Below are 16,507 nucleotides of genomic sequence, written 5' to 3'. Positions count from 1 at the left end.
CAAGTCTTGGAGTCTTGTAACCCTGAGCAAGGATGTCCCCAAACTTTGTTCAAGAAAGTCGAGATGTTGTGGGTGCTCCATCCCTGGAGAGTTCCAGATACAGACTTGGAGATCCTTTGGATTGGGGTGGTATATGGAACTCTTGCCTCGGAAAGGGGGTTGGGTTAGAGGACCTCCAAGGTCCCTTCCTTCCAGATTCTGGGTTCCAGGATGGAGGCCGAGAGGATGCTATTGATCAAAGAGCCACCTATTGTGTAGGGGCATCGAAGTAGCTTCAAGTCCTAATGGAAGTTAGCCAGACAAAGAGGTTGCCACAAACAACACCCCTGAACAAAGGCTGCGGTAAAAATAACAACACAAACATAAACACAACACAACATAATATAACATAACATAAAGGTAAAGGTTCCCCTCACACATATAGTATGTGCTAGTCATTCCCGACTCTAGGGGGCGGTGCTCATCACCGTTTCAAAGCCGAAGAGCCAGCGCTGTCCGAAGACGTCTCCGTGGTCATGTGGCCGGCATGACTCAACGCCAAAGGTGGACGGAACGCGGTTCCCTTCCCACCAAAAGTGGCTCCTATTTTTTCTGCTTGCATTTTTTTACCTGCTTTCGAACTGCTAGGTTGGCAGAAGCTGGGACAAGTCACGGGAGCTCCCTCCTTTACACGCCGCTTGGGGATTCGAACTGCTGAACTGCCGACCTTTCTGATCGACAAGCTCAGCGTCTTAGCCACTGAGCCACCGCGTCCCATCTAACATAACGTAACCGTAATAATACGGTAAGGAGTAAAATAAAATATAAAATAAACAAAATAGTTGCTCAAGCAAGGATTTGATAGACGTTTGTTGAGAGTGCCATAAAAACCTGGGCATGGGGGTTGGACGAATCCACCCCACGATTCCATGTTTTTATGTTTCTATAAAAATAAAGCAGAATCCTAAAGCCAAGTCAAGGAAAATACAATGAAGTAGAGGAGGACAATTCCTTCTCACATGGGGGACTCTCTGCTCTTGTTAATGCATCTAAAAATAGGGCTGGCCTTCTCAGCAGCTGCATCCCAGGGCTGGCTGGGGTTCAACTTCTGATTAAAAAAGGACGCCCAGCCCTTTTCCCACATGAGGTTGCCAAGTCATGTTTCCCCACATCTCTCTAGATGTGGGCCTTCACTTTCCTCCTCTTTGCTTGAGATCCCTCTTAAATCCGCCTCGATATTTCGGAACTTCTCCGTCTCGCCTAGAAGCATTAGTCATTCCTCCTAATCTTGTGTCATCTGCGGAATTAGTGTGTCCTCGGTCACATCCAAGCCCTTTTGGAAAAAAATGTTGACTAGTCAAAGGTCCAGGGTGAAGACGTGTGGATTACAGCAGTCTTCCAAGATTTGAAGGGCTATCACAAAGAATAGAATAGAATAGCAGAGTTGGAAGGGACCTTGGAGGTCTTCCAGTCCAACCCCCTGCCTAGGCAGGAAACCCTATACCGTTTCGGACAAATGGCTATCCAACATCTTCTTAAAGACTTCCAGTGTTGGGGCATTCACAACTTCTGGAGGCAACTTCTGTTCCACTGGTTAATTGTTTTAACTGTCAGGAAGTTTCTCCTTAGTTCTAGGTTGCCTCTCTCCTTGATTAGTTTCCACCCATTGCTTCTTGTTCTGCCCTCAGGTGCCTTGGAGAATAGCTTGACTCCCTCTTCTTTGGGGCAGCCCCTGAGATATTGGAACACTGCTATCATGTCTCCCCTAGTTCTTCTTTTCATTAAACTAGACATACAGTTTAAGAGTGGGGACAATCTATTAAGGAGCCGAGGCGGCGCAGTGGTTAGGGTGCAGTACTGCAGGCCACTTCAGCTGACTGCTATCTGCAGTTCAGCGGTTCAAATCTCACCGGCTCAAGGTTGACTCAGCCTTCCATCCTTCCGAGGTGGGTGAAATGAGGACCCAGACTGTGGGGGGCAATATGCTGACTCTGTAAACTGCTTAGAGAGGGCTGAAAGCCCTATGAAGCGGTATATAAGTCTAATTAATAAATAAAATAAATAAATAAATATTCTCCAAAGCTCCAGAAGGCCAGACAAGAAGCAATGAATGGAAACTGCATTTACAGAGGGAGAGAATCAAGATCACGTGAAGGGTTAATACCACTTTATAAGGCCCTGGTAAGGTCACACTTGGAATATTTGCATCCAGTTTTGGTCACCACATTATAAAAAAGATGTGGAGACTCTAGAAAGAGTGCAGAGAAGAGCAACAAAGACGATTAGGGGAGTGGAGGGTAAAACATACGAAGAACGGTTGCAGGAACTGGGTATGTCTTAGTTGGATAAAAAGAAGGACCAGGGGAGACATGATAGCAGCCTTCCAATATCTCAGGGGTTGCCCCAAAGAAGAGGGAGTCAAACTATTCTCCAAGGCACCTGAGGGCAGAACAAGAAGCAACGGATGGAAACTAATCAAGGAGAGAAGCAACTTAGAACTGAGGAGGAATTTCCTAACAGGGAGGACAATTAATCCGTGGAATGCCTCCCTTCCAGAAGTTGTGGGAGCTTCATCCCTGGAGGCTTTTAAGAAGAGACTGCACAGCCATTTGTCTGAATCTCCTGCTCGAGCAGGGGGTTGGACTAGAAGACCTCCAAGATCCCTTCCAACTCTGTTGATCTGTTGTTCCCTCTAGACTAAGGTATAGTCAGATCGATAGGATTTGATCTGAACTGGATTCACTCAGAAGGTGCTTATAGATCCAGCTGGCTGGAGAATTCTGGGAGCTGAAGTCCACAAGTCTTAATGTTGCCAAGTTTGGGAACCACTGATCTAAGTCATATTTTAACTCTTTCACTACAGTAATGAAAATTAGGTTTCTCTGGGTCTGATGGATCCAATTAGAAGAGCAATTGGCTGGATCCAGTTTGAAGCCAGCTCTTCCTCAAGTTCTCCCTGGCGCAAAGTCAAGTTTTCTTTTGTCCGGAAAGAAAAATATTAGTCCACCTGCCTTTTGTTCCCAACAGATAAAAGATAATATAGAGCAGTGTTTCTCAACCTTGGCCACTTGAAGATGTCCGGACTTCAACTCCCAGAATTCCCCAGCCAGCATTCTCTGGCTGGGGAATTCTGAGAGTTGAAGTCCAGACATCTTCAAGTGGCCAAGGTTGAGAAACACTGATATAGAGCGAAGTGGATTTCCTGCAGGAGACAATGGATCTCTTGTTCAGACCAAGTTTGCCATGCGGTACGTGAGCTCTTGGCACATCTACTCTTTTGGGTGTCTGCACTTTTGAGGCATTTTGGGATGGAGGAGAAGAACCAACACCATTCCTGAAGGTCTGGAGACCAGGGTTCAAACAGGCCCCCAACTCTCCTCCAGGCAAGTCCTCAGGTGCCAGCAGCAGGTGAGGTCCTTTGGGAGCGGAACATGGATCTTCTCTGAGGAGTGGGGAGAGGAGGAGGAGGAGGAGGAGGAGGAGGAGGAGGAGGAGGAGTATCCTGGCTGGGGAATTCTGGGAGTTGAACTCCACCCATCTTCACATGACCAAGGTTGAGAATCACGGATTCCTCCACAAAAGAGTGAATTTCCCACCAGCATCCCAGATCAGAGCCTCTCCAGGGAAATCCATCCTCAGGAAACACATATTTGTCTAGGCCTTGTAGGGCAAATGCAAATAGTTTTGAGTGTCCTTCCGCCTGGTGGGATTTTTCTGTCCTTAAGTAGGTTCAAGGCTTCCACATCCAGTTCCCTGGTGATTCAAAGTCCATCCTGCCTCTGGGAATCAAGACTTCCTCCCTCCTCCTCTTCCTCTTCCTCCTCCTCTTCTCCCTCTCCCCCTCTTCCTCTCCTCTTCCTCCTCATCTTCTCCCTCTCCCCCTCTTCCCCTCCTCTTCCTCCTCCTCTTCTCCCTCTCCTCCTCTTCCTCTCTTCTTCCTCCTCCTCTTCTCCCACTCCCCCTCTTCCTCTCCTCTTCCTCCTCCTCTTCTCCCTCTTCCTCTCCTCTTCCTCCTCCTCTTCTCCCTCTCCCCCTCTCCCCTCCCTCTCCTCTCCCTCCTCCTCCCCCTCTTCTCCCTCTCCCCCTCTTCCCCTCCTCCCCCTCCTCCTCTCCCTCCTCCTGTCAGCGTTTCCACTGCGAGGCCACCCGAGTGAATGAAAAAATAAATAAAGGGCAAAGCTCCCTTTGTAGGATAATCTCTGGCTATGAAAGGACCTTTCAGTGACTGTTTTATGAGCTGGGGATGAAATTTAAGAGGGGATTTAGAGGCGAGATCATAGCCAGGCCTTTAAATGGCTCGTCCATCGACTGGCCCTCCCAGAAAACCAGGACCGGGGGCCAAATGTCTGCAGGGACATCTAAACTTCCTGCTGCAAACCTCAGACTGGCTATAAATGCCAGTTGATGAATCTGTCCCTTCTCCTCCCTTTGGAGAGGCTTCCAGAGGCACAAACGGTCTTTTGGGAGTTGATGATGCACCTTTTTTACAAGAGGAATTTCTCTGGACACGCCGGGCTCTCTCTCTTTCTCTGTCGGAGGGAACATCTTGTAACATCCACTCCTGAATTGGGCTCCTTGGTGAAACAACCTTCCAGAATGCAGCCGTGCGAGCGATCGTGGGTGCACCTCGGTTCACCCACGTAACACCTATCCTCCGCGAGCTGCACTGGCTGCCTATTGGTCTCCGGATACGCTTCAAGGCGCTAGTCGTCACTTATAAAGCCCTTCATGGTATTGGACCTGGGTACTTGAGAGACCGCCTGCTGCCAATTACCTCCACCCGACCTATTAGATCCCACAGATTAGGCCTCCTCCGAATCCCATCCGCTGGCCAATGCTGACTGGCGACCACCCGGAGGAGGGCCTTCTCTGTGGCTGCTCCGACCCTCTGGAACGAGCTCCCCGTGGAGATTCGAACCCTCACCACCCTCCAGGCCTTCCGCAAAGCCCTCAAAACCTGGCTGTTCCAACAGGCCTGGGGCTAAAGAGCTGTTGTCCCCATCTCGAATGGTATGACTGCTGTGTGTTTTTAAATTATGCATTGTTATGTGTCGTTTTTTAATTTTTTGTCTGTACCCCCCTTTCCCTGATTTGAGTTGTGAGCCACCCTGAGTCCCCTTCGGGGGAAAAGGGCGGCATATAAATATAATAAAATCAATCAATCAATCAATCAATCAATCAATCTTGGTCTCACTTGGGGAGGGGGCAGGGTTCCTTTTTGGGAAGCCGACTATCCCTAATAAAAGGAGGCTCCAGGGGACAAAGTGAAATGCAATTTGCATCTCCTGATTCTGGATCCAGTTAAGTAGGAAAAACTGGTGGCTTTCCAGAGCTTGGAGAAACATTTTAGCAGCTTTTAAAATACGGGCTGAGACAGAGCCCCCCCCCACAGGTTGGACTGGGAGGTCAGGCAGACCGAACCCTTGCGGGTGTCTGTTGCCAAGGTACACAACAAGCAGGAAAATCTCTGCCTTTGTTCCAGCACAAGATGGGAATCTGGGCAGCTGACAAGCCTTCAACCAAGAATGACAAGCTGTGATTCTTCCCTGCCGAGGAGTTCTTTATTGGTTCACACCTTTAGGCAAAACCGTGCCAGAGTAAACACCCAGCTATCTGCACCTACAATCTGCTCCGGGGAAACTACCGAGGAGGGGCTGTCTTCAGCCTCTTTCTCTCACACGGGATATCCGGGCTGAGATACCTCCACTCCCTCCCTCTTGTGAGCCACCTGACTATAGTCCATCTCTCAGAGAAATAATGACGGGGAATCAGGCCCTTCATCCTCGCAGCAACCTTGGTCAGACAGCTGACCAAGCAACTCCCATAAGCCGAGGTGGCGCAGTGGTTAGGGTGCAGTACTGCAGGCCACTTCAGCTGACTGTTATCTGCAGTTCAGCAGTTCTAATCTCACCGGCTCAAGGTTGACTCAGCCTTCCATCCTTCCGAGGTGGGTAAAATGAGGACCCAGACTGTGGGGGCGATATGCTGACTCTGTAAACCGCTTAGAGAGGGCTGAAAGCCCTATGAAGTGGTATATAAGTCTAACTGCTAATAATCTTGGAGTCTTAGTGGACAACCAGCTAAATAGGAGCCAGCCATGTGCATCAGTTGTCAAAAAAGCCAACGCAATCCTTAGTTGCATTAACAGAGGGATACAATCAAGATCAAGAGAGGTACTAACACCACTCTATAAAGCCTTAGTAAGGACACACCTAGAGTCCTGCATCCAGTTTTGGTCACCACACTATAGAAAAAGATGTTGAGACTCTGGAAAAAGTGCAGAGAAGAGCAACCAGGATGATGAGAGGAGACTAAAACATATAAAGAATGGTTGCAGGAACTGGGCCTGGCTAGTCTAGGGAAGAGAAGGACCAGGGGAGACAGGAGAGCATCTTCCAATATTTGAGGGGCTGCCCCAGAGAGGAAGGGGCCAAGCTATTCTCCAAAGCACTTTTGAAGGCCAGAGAAGGAAGAATGGGTGGAAACTGATCAAGGAGAGATTCAACCTAGAAATAAGGAGGAATTTTTTGACAGTGAGAACAATCAACCCATGGAACAGAAGTTGCCTTTGGAAGTTGTGGGAGCTTCATCCCTGGAGGCTTTTAAGAAGAGACTGGATAGCCATCTGTCAGAAATGGGGTAGGGTCTCCTGTTTGGGTGGAGGGCTGGACTAGATGACCTACAAGGTCCCTTCCAACTCTGCTATTCTGTTACTGTCCATATATGTACAGCCAAGACATTGCAATGGAGTTTGGACTGGACAAACTGTACCATGCTTATCACCAGACAGGGAAAAATATTAAAAATTAAAGCAATCAAGATGATCTAGGGGAAGAACATGAAATGTTATTTGTATCTGAGCATCCTTCAAACTGACAACATCAAGTCAAGGAACTGCTCAGAAGTGGGACAGATCAAGAGACTGGAAGAAGATCTTAAAGTCCAAACTCAAGGGAGGAAATACCAGCAAGGCAATGAATACTTAGGAAATTCCAGTCATTAGAGACACAGCCGGAATAGTGGACTCCAGCAGAACTCAAAGGCCCAGCTAGGAAGGAGAGAGAAATAATGACGGGGAATCAGGCCCTTCATCCTCGCAGTGACCTTGATAGACGCCTGACTAAGCAAAATCGGTGGGTGTGGAAGCTTGCAAGTACACCAGATGATTAAAGAAATAAACGAGGGCATTGGAAGTGTAGAAAGTTAGCACACACACAGACACTCTCCTAGAAGAATGAAATATTTTGGGGAATATTTAAAAAAGGCAGGATGTTATAGCAATAGCAGTTAGACTTATATACCGCTTCATAGGGCTTTCAGCCCTCTCTAAGCGGTTTACAGAATCAGCATATCGCCCCCACAGTCTGGATCCTCATTTCATCCACCTCGGAAGGATGGAAGGCTGAGTCAACCCTGAGCCGGTGAGATTTGAACCACCGAACTGCAGATAACAGTCAGCTGACTGTTACCCAGTCAGTGATGGAACGAACTCCCCGCAGGGATTCGGATGCTCACCTCTCTCCAGGCCTTCCGAAAAGCCGTCAAAACCTGGCTTTGCCGGCAGGCCTGTGGTTGATGAGTTCCCCTCCCCTCTCGACCTGTGTGGTTGTGTGATTCTTGGCTATTTTAACTATTTGTATTGTGTTTTATGTTTCCCCTTTCCCCTTTTGAGTTGTTCGCCGCCCTGAGTCCCCCTGGAAAAGGGCGGCATATAAATAAAATAAATCTAAATCTAAATCTAAATCTAAATCTAGTTATAGCAACTACCCCCATTAGCAGCAAAAGATTGTGGAGAAATAGACCGACACCCTTCTACTCCTTCCCCTCACCTCCTCCTCAACCGAATGAAACCCAAATGGCGTAGTCAACCTTCAAGATGGGTGAGAAGATACATAAGGGGTGTTTAACCATCCTAGAATATTGATTGATTGACTGAGAATGCTTATAAGGCTGTTCCTCTTACGCACAGAACAGTCCTAGGTAGCTTCCCACATCATTCACAAAATCGGAATAAACAAAATCCAGAAAACCCCACAACAACATCACACATCTCATCCCAGAGACACAACGTCCCATCAATGACACATCTGGGGGCTCCCTTCCCACCTAGCCTTGTTCCTGGGTGGAAATCCAGGTCTTTATGGTCTTCTGGAAGGCTAACAGCATTGGGGGAAGCTTTAGTTTTTGGGAAGTCCAAAGATTGTCCACCGCAGAAAGTGTGGTCCTGTCAGGTGGCCACATTTCATGGAAGGGACCTGAAGTTCTTCCACCCCACCTGACCTTTGGGAGGCCCATAGTGGGCCAAGAGAACAGCTCACCTGTCCGAAGTTCCATGGGATGGGGATGATATAGTCCTTCGATCCTTGGTAGATCAGGCCTTGTTGGGTCAACACGTATTCCACCCGGTCCTCATTGTTCTCCATGTAGGTGGAGTCCTCTGTTGAAAAAGAGGAAGCTCAGATGAAGGAGGCAGTTTTGGGGACGGAGAGGAGCCCTGACACAAGAGAACTTCTGCAGAACCTCGATGTCCACCTTCCCCTTGGGGTTGGTCTTCCACAACATTGGCCATCATCCACCCCCACCCCACCCCCCAGGTTGAGGATCATGGGAATTGGCAATCCAGCCCACATCCCAAGGATGCCCCACAGAAGACGGGCAACCTGAAAGAAATCACCTTGAAGCAAAGAATGAATGAAGACAGACGACTTCTCCTGAATTTAGAGCTTGTTCATTCTTTGCTGTCAGAGATTCCCTCTTATCAGCAGCTGAGAAAAGCTCCAGGGAGGTGAGGATAATGGGAATTGATTAGTTTATCAGTAATCCCCTTGCAGCAAAATCGTGTGGGGTTGGTTCTTCGGCTGGCGTATGGAAGGGACTCCTGATATGAAAAAAGAAGGTTGCGTTTTCAAGGTTGATTGAGATCATCCCTTGAGGTTCTCCACCAAGCTCAGAAAGCCAGTCGGACTTCAGCTGTCCTTGGACACTTGGACAAAGGGACAATTCGTAGCCCTCGGCCTGGCCCCAGAAGGTATAATGACCCAGGGGTGTCCACAGGGCAGGTCAAACACGAGGGCAGCTAAAACGATGCCATTGAACTCTGACGGTGGAGTCTCCATCACACCCTCGTGGCTTCCAGCTGGACTTTTTTTGACGATGTCCTTCAGGCCTTTCTATGACAAACCATCTTTGCCACTATGAAGATGTTTGCAAGATAAATCACAAGCTCAGAGGACACCAAGGACTCCACAGTCATCGTCCTCCTCCTCCTCCTCCTCCTCCTCCTCCTCCTCCTCCTCCTCCTCTCTGCAACCCCTCCTTTCTAGCACTGATGATGTTCCCTAGTTCGGTCATGAAATGTTTGCAAGACAAAACACAAGCTCAGAGGACACCAAAGACTCCACAGTCGTCGTTATCCTCCTCCTCCTCCTCCTTCTCCTCCTCATCATCATCTCTGCAACCCCTCCTTTCTAGCACTGATGATGTTCCCTAGTTCGGTCATGAAAGACCCTAAGGACCCCCCAGTCTTCCTCCTCCTCCTCCTCCTTCCTGCCAACTCCCCTCCCTCCTAGCCCTGACGCTCTTCCCTAGCTTTGTCTTGACCCCCCCATAATAAACTTCTCCTGCCCAAACTCTGCCCCTCCAGCGCCTGCCCCCTCTTCCTGCCCTCTGTCCAGGAGAGCCGCCCGGAGACCTTGGCCCCATTGGCTCCTCCAAGTCCCAGCCCTGCCAAGTGGGGATTGCTCTTCCCTTCCTTTGGCCGGCCTTTAGGGCAGAGGCCGGTGGAGTCCAGGACACCAGGACATGGTTCAACCAGGGAGCAGCAGGAAGTCCTGCCATGAGCCCAGTGAGGGCCCTGGAAGCCTCCCAGCCTCATCTCTCCCCTTTCAGGCTGCCAGAGTTGGCGCCCCTGGGCCTTTGAAGGGACCTTGGAGGTCTTCTAGTCCAACCCCTCTGGACTCCATATAGGTATCTATTTTCCTGAACTGCCCGTCTCCCTCCAAGAGGGACTCTGGGTGGTCCAGAATGACGTACTAAAATATAAAATATAAGTCCTCAACTTACAGCAATTTGTTTAAGTGACTGTTGGAAGTTAAAACGGCCATGTATGGCCGTTTTTCACACTTACGACCATTGCAGCATTCCCTTGGACACAATCAAAATTCAGACCCTTGGCAACTGACTCGTATTTATGACGGTTGCAGTGCTCCCGGATCACGTGATTCTTTTGCGACCTTCTGGTCAGCAAAGTCCATGGGGGAAGCCAGATTCACTTAACAACCAGTTTACTAACTGAACAACCACAGTGATTCACTTAACAGCGGTGGCAAGAACGGTTGTAAGATGGGGTAAAATTCACTCAACGACCATATCGCTTAGCAAAGGAAACTTTGTTCTCCATTGCAGTCCTAAGTCAAGAAGTACACACATTAAAAAAAACAAACCGGAATGACAGAAAAACAGAACATTAGGATTAAAATATTAATTCTAATGTCGAATATATCAAATAATGAAACAGTAGAATCCAAATATTAATTCTAATTAAATCATCTAGAATTAACGTGCGAACTCTAATTTAATTCTAATTAAATTAAACACAATTAAGCGTTAGCATGAAAAGGCTAGAATTAAAATTGGTCGAAAGGCATGACCGCTGCTATGAAAACGTGTTGTGGCTGGCAGTAGATTCGGACAGTGAGGAGGTTGGGGAGGAAGATGGGCCAGTCCTGGAGTTTGGGGAAGGCTCTGATGAGGTCTCTGTGTCGGAGGCAGAGAGGGGGCAAGGGCCGTATGCCAGCTGTCAGCTGCCTTCGGAGTCAGACATCAGTGGGGCAGAAGAACAGCTGGAGCCTGTTCCCAGTGTGCGCATGAGGGGAGTGGCCAGACGAAGGAAACAGCTAAAGAACAAGGGGCGACTTGGGAGTGAGGCCACAGGTGGACGGTGAATGGCCCCTCTCAGAGGAAATAAAAGAGGAGCGACAGGGGAGTGGAGTTTGCAGGAGACCATTAGTTCGCTTAATTGGTTCGTGACTCTCCGAGGCTCCTTGCCAAATTTTGCAGATCTCGGCCTGGCAGCTCTCCAAGCCAGATAAGGTCTGTGACTGTAAATCCTCCCTCGAAAGACTTTGCTGGATGTGAATGAGCAGAATTCACAGTCAATGAATAAAAGGGGTTTTTGTCGGGACGAGGAGTTTGCTTCATGCTCTCGGGAAGCCTCAGTCAGAAGAAAAAGCTCCTTTTTTTTGTCCCTCTTCTTCTCCTTGACTCATGTTTGGCTTCCGAAGAGACACACCTGGGGAGAAAATATTTTCTGCTCCACGCCTTTAGGTGAAAAATAATCACAAGGCAGACAAGGGGCCCGAATGTTTGACTCCATCCCTCTGGAGGACGAGCGTTCATAGCCTAGGAGTAAGGGGCAGGCGTCCTCACCAAAGGGGAAACCGGGCTTGAAGCAAGGAAGGTATTTTAATCGTGTTTGTTTTCTCTTTGCAAGAGGCCGATTAGATCTCGCGGTGGGACGGTCCAGCCTGCCTCCACCAGCACATTCCAGCGACATGGGGTTTGTTTGCTCAGCGAGAAAGATGGCACAGCATTCGGCCTCTTTGGGAGTTCGGGTCTCGGCTGCCACGAATAATTCATGGGAAAAGCGCCCTTTCACGAAGCTCTGTTGAAAGAGAGGCCGGGGAGGATGCCGGTCCCTTTCGCCTAAAGTTTTAGATTTTTTTTTCTTCCAAAAGAAAATCTTTGTGATTCTTTTCCCTCTGGGGTTGAGTGAGGAAGGAATAACAGAGAGGGAAGGGACCTTGGAGGGGTCTATGGAGAGTCTCCATCTTCCAGCTCACGGTTCTCCCAAAGGGACAAACTTTTTTTCAAGAGGCAACTGGACTTTCTGGTTTTTCCTTTTGAAAACGTTTCACTTCTCATCCCAGAACTTTCTTCGGCTCTGACTGGATGGAGGGGAATGGAAGGATTTATACCCCTTGCAGAAAAAGCTGGTCATTTGCATCCTTTTAGAGGGTCGTTGAGGCCACCTGGAGGTCTACCTGTGTCCTCAGGGTCACCTGAGTGGTGCAAATGGTTCCTGTAGTATGCAATTTTCCCCCCTCTGGAAATCCGTTCCTACTTCCACAACCATTTCAAGGGTCTTCATCCCAAATTGCATAGCTAAAAGTCTGTAGAGATTCTCCGTCATCCATGTCACAGTTGTCCCAAAGGGGCTTTTTACATGAGGCCACTGGACTTTCTGGTTTTTCTTTGAAGGCGTTTCACTTCTCATCCAAGGAGCTTCTTCAGCTCTGACCGGATGGAGGGGAAGGGAAGGATTTATACTCCTTGCAGACAAAGCTGGTCATTTGCATCCTTTTAGAGGGTCGTTGAGGCCACCTGGAGGTCTACCTGTGTCCTCAGGGTCACCTGAGTGGTGCAAATGGTTCCTGTAGCCTGCATTTTTCCCCTCTGGGAATCCATTCCTGCTCCCACCCCATTCCAAGGGTCTTCATCCCAAATTGCATAGCTAAAAGTCTGTAGAGATTCCCCGTCATCCAGGTCACAGTTGTCCCAAAGGGGCTTTTTCAAGAGGCAACTGGACTTCCTGTTTTTTTCTTTTGAAGGCATTTCATTTCTCATCCCAGAAGCTTCTTCAGCTCTGACTGGATGGTGGAGAAGGGAAGGGTTTATATGCAATTGTCTGCAAGGAGTATAAATCCTTCCCTTCCCCTCCATCCAGTCAGAGCTGAAGAAGCTTCTCAGATGAGAAGAGAAACGTCTTCAAAGAAAAAGCAGAAAGTCCAGTTGCCTCTTGAAAAACAACAGAGATGACCTCAAAGTTGGATTCTTCTAATCCAACCCCCTGTTCAAGCAGGAGCCCTTATACCACTCCAGAGAAGTAGCTCTCCAATTTCTTCTTAAAAACCTCCAGCGATGGAGCACCCACAACTTTTGAAGACAAACCGTTCCACTGAATAACAGTTGGAAGGGACCTTGGAGATCTTCTAGTCCAACCCCCTGCCTAGGCAGGAAACCCTATACCGTTCCAGACAAATGGCTATCCAGCATCTTCTTAAAGACTTCCAGTGTTGGGGCATTCACAACTTCTGGAGGCAACTTCTGTTCCACTGGTTAATTGTTTTAACTGTCAGGAAATTTCTCCTCAGTTCTAAGTTGCTTCTCTCCTTGATTAGTTTCCACCCATCGCTTCTTGTTCTGCCCTCAGGTCCCTTGGAGAATAGCTTGACTCCCAAATCTTCTTTGTGGCAACCCCTGAGATATTGGAAGACTTCCATCATGTCTCCCCTTCTTTTCATTAAACTAGCCATTTCCTGCAACCGTTCTTCATATGTTTTAGCCTCCAGTCCCCTAATCCTCTTTGTTGCTCTTCTCTGCACTCTTTCTAGAGTCTCCACATCTGTTTTTATCTCATGATGACCAAAACATCAATCACATCAACATCAAACAACATGTCAGACCTGAGTCCAATATTATGGCCACAGCAGAATAAGAGAGTTGGAAGGGACCTTGAGCCCCTCTTCTTTGTGACAGCTCCTCAATTAGTTGAAGACAACTGTCATATCGCCCTCAGACATCCTCTTTGTTAGATTAGACAGCCCCCCCCTCCAGTCCCCTCCCTCATATGGTTTATCCCTTAGGCCCATGTTCATCTTCTCTGCCCGAGAGATGCTCCCGAGGAGATCAGCCATCCTCTCGGGACTTCTGAAGACCATCCTCGTCTGGAGTTTGAAGCACAATGGGCCTCCAATCCCCAAGACTCTGGGAAGTTGCTTGGCCAACATCTTTGGGGTCTTGAGGGAACATGGGAGCTTCACAGAGAGGGGAGTTTGAGTGACCCAGGAGAAGGAGGGTTAATATCATCTGTGTCCCTCTTCGCCGTCTTACTCCGTGGCTAATTATGGACAGGAAGAAGGGAACCATGATATCTCAGTCCAAAAGCCCTTTGGGGTTGGATTAGAAGACCTCCAACTGTTATGCGATATTCTGTGCTCTGGATTAGCTGAACTTTCGGGGAAAGTGTGTTTCTTGGACGCGGCGGCTCTTGGGACTTGTCTTCCCATCAAAGACAGGTAAGACAAATAAAACCAGGAAGGTAATAACAGATGGCATCAACGCAGCTACTGGATGTTTTTCCTCTGGCTTCGCAAATGCTTCCTGGCTTCTGGGAACATCTATTTGCTTACGCGAGATGCCTTCACTTGGAACTGCCAAAGTGGGATTAGCACATGGCACCTTCTGTTCCCAAGGGCTGGGTCTTAAGACGCTGTTTATCTAACCACGGTTTCCAAAGTACACAACGATTAGTGGGGTTTCTGGGGCTACTTTCTAGAGCAGAAGAAACCGAATGACATGATGGAGCTTCTCTATGGGAGCCCAAGCAGGCCCACGTGCTCGGCCACTGATGGCGAGGAACTTGCTTTGCAGGCCAGAGATTCCAGGCTCAGTACAGGAAAGAAGAAGGGAAGGAAAGAAGAAGAGAGGATGGAAAGAAGGAAAGGAGGGAAGAAAAATATAAAAGAAGGAAGTGAAAAAGGAAGGAGGGAAGGAAGAAAAGTAAAATATCAAAGAAAGAAAGAAGGAAGGAAGGACTTGGGCTTGGAATCTGCACCCCAGGAGAACCTCATCCAAGCAGGGATGATCCGGTTGGAGAAATCTGGGCAGACCCTGCTGAGACAGGTCTCCCCAGATCCAGCGTGGCAGAAGAAGACCTCTCTGGTCCCTTCCCTGGCTGAAGAGAAGACCTACCTGGACACCAGGGGTTGAAGAGCAGGACAAACTCGCCCAGGTTGAAGCTGGAGCCCTGGAACTGGGTGGAGGCGTCCAGGACCAGGCGGTATCGGCCGATGCGGGCGTCCGGAGGGGAGGAGATGGAGACGGAGAGGGTCAGCCCGTCCTGCTGCTCCACGGCCGAACTCCAGGCCGAGCCCTCCAGAGAGCAAGAGAGAGGGAAAGGGGAGCGGGTCCCGGAGGTCTCGATGGGGCAAGGTCCTACAGTAGGGAGGGAGGGGAAAGAGGGAAGAAGGGAGGAAGGAAGGGTTTGATGGAGGGGAAGAGGGAGAGAGGGATGGAAGAAGGAAGGAAAGAAGGCAAGGAAGCAAGGAAGGAATGGGGGAGGGAAGGAGAGAGGAAAAGGGATTGAGGAAAGAGGGAAGATGGAAGATGGAAAGAAGGAGGGAAGGGATTGATGGATAGAGGGAAAGAGGAAGAAGGAAGGAAAGGAGGCAGTGAAGCAGGGAGAGATTTAGGGAAGACGTAAGGAAGGGATTGTCAGAGGGAAGAGGGATGGAAAAAGGGAAGAAGGAAGGGATTGATGGAGGGGAAGAGGGAGAGAGGGATGGAAGAAGGAAGGAAAGAAGGCAAGGAAGCAGGGAGGGATTGAGGGAGGGAAGGAGGGAGAAAGGAAAAGGGATTGAGGAAAGAGGGAAGTTGGAAAGAAGGAGGGAAGGGATTGACGGACAGAGGGAAAGAGGAAGAAGGAAGGAAAGGAGGCAATGAAGCAGGGAGAGATTTAGGGAAGACGTAAGGAAGGGATTGTCAGAGGGAAGAGGGATGGAAAAAGGGAAGAAGGAAGGGATTGATGGAGGGGAAGAGGGAGAGAGGGATGGAAGAAGGAAGGAAAGAAGGCAAGGAAGCAGGGAGGGATTGAGGGAGGGAAGGAGGGAGAGAGGAAAAGGGATTGAGGAAAGAGGGAAGATGGAAAGAAGGAGGGAAGGGATTGACGGACAGAGGGAAAGAGGAAGAAGGAAGGAAAGGAGGCAATGAAGCAGGGAGAGATTTAGGGAAGACGTAAGGAAGGGATTGTCAGAGGGAAGAGGGATGGAAAAAGGGAAGAAGGAAGGGATTGATGGAGGGGAAGAGGGAGAGAGGGATGGAAGAAGGAAGGAAAGAAGGCAAGGAAGCAAGGAAGGAATGGGGGAGGGAAGGAGGGAGAGAGGAAAAGGGATTGAGGAAAGAGGGAAGATGGAAAGAAGGAGGGAAGGGATTGATGGACAGAGGGAAAGAGGAAGAAGGAAGGAAAGGAGGCAATGAAGCAGGGAGAGATTTAGGAAAGACGTAAGGAAGGGAGTGTCAGAGGGAAGAGGGAGGGAAGGAGGGATTGAGGGAAGGAGGGAAGAAGGGAGGAAGGAAGAGATTGATGGAAAGAAAGAGGAAGGAAAGGAGGCAAGGAAGCAGGGAGGGATTTAGGGAAGATGGAAGAAGGGATTGACAGAGGGCGAGAGGGAGGAAAGAAGGGAGAGGGAGAGAAGGAAGGAATGAAGAGGGAGGGAGAGAGAGAGAAGAAAGGCACAGGTGAGTTCATGATCTCATTCATCAAATGAGGGCCCTCCCCCTTGTGATGGGGGAGGAGGGGGGGCTTCAGGAAGCTACTAATGACCGAAGGGGAAAACTTGCTCCATGAGGAAGACTCCTGGCTGTCACATCATCCCAGGACTTTTCTGTGTATTGCTCTGCAGCCCAACTCAGCTTCTCTCAAAGGTGCCCGCTGGAAGAGGCCTGGACTTCAACTCCCAGAGTTCCCAGC

At 49.1% G+C, this 16,507-nt stretch overlaps 1 protein-coding gene across 4 annotated transcripts in view; it reads right to left on the bottom strand.

Moving 5' to 3' along the window:
* Positions 1-16,507, bottom strand: part of TGM2 (transglutaminase 2) — a 125,396-nt gene that overhangs the window by 26,610 nt on the left and 82,279 nt on the right. For 3 of the 4 annotated variants that reach the window (XR_004255437.1, XR_004255438.1, XM_032217702.1), the window contains exons 3-4: positions 14,731-14,973; positions 8,298-8,416 (exon numbers count right to left, since the gene is read on the bottom strand). The exons of the other annotated variant lie outside the window; for it this stretch is intronic. Coding sequence is in view for 1 of the 3 variants with exons in the window: in XM_032217702.1 (XP_032073593.1) it covers positions 8,298-8,416; positions 14,731-14,973 (362 nt within the window). In the remaining 2 variants the exon portion in view is untranslated. The remainder of the gene's footprint in view (positions 1-8,297; positions 8,417-14,730; positions 14,974-16,507) is intronic. 4 annotated transcript variants of the gene reach the window in all.

Source organism: Thamnophis elegans, chromosome 5, assembly GCF_009769535.1.
Source record: "Thamnophis elegans isolate rThaEle1 chromosome 5, rThaEle1.pri, whole genome shotgun sequence".
Taxonomy (NCBI): domain Eukaryota; kingdom Metazoa; phylum Chordata; class Lepidosauria; order Squamata; family Colubridae; genus Thamnophis; species Thamnophis elegans.
The sequence above is the reverse complement of the archived record's forward strand: the minus strand, read 5'-3'. Positions and strand labels throughout refer to the sequence as shown.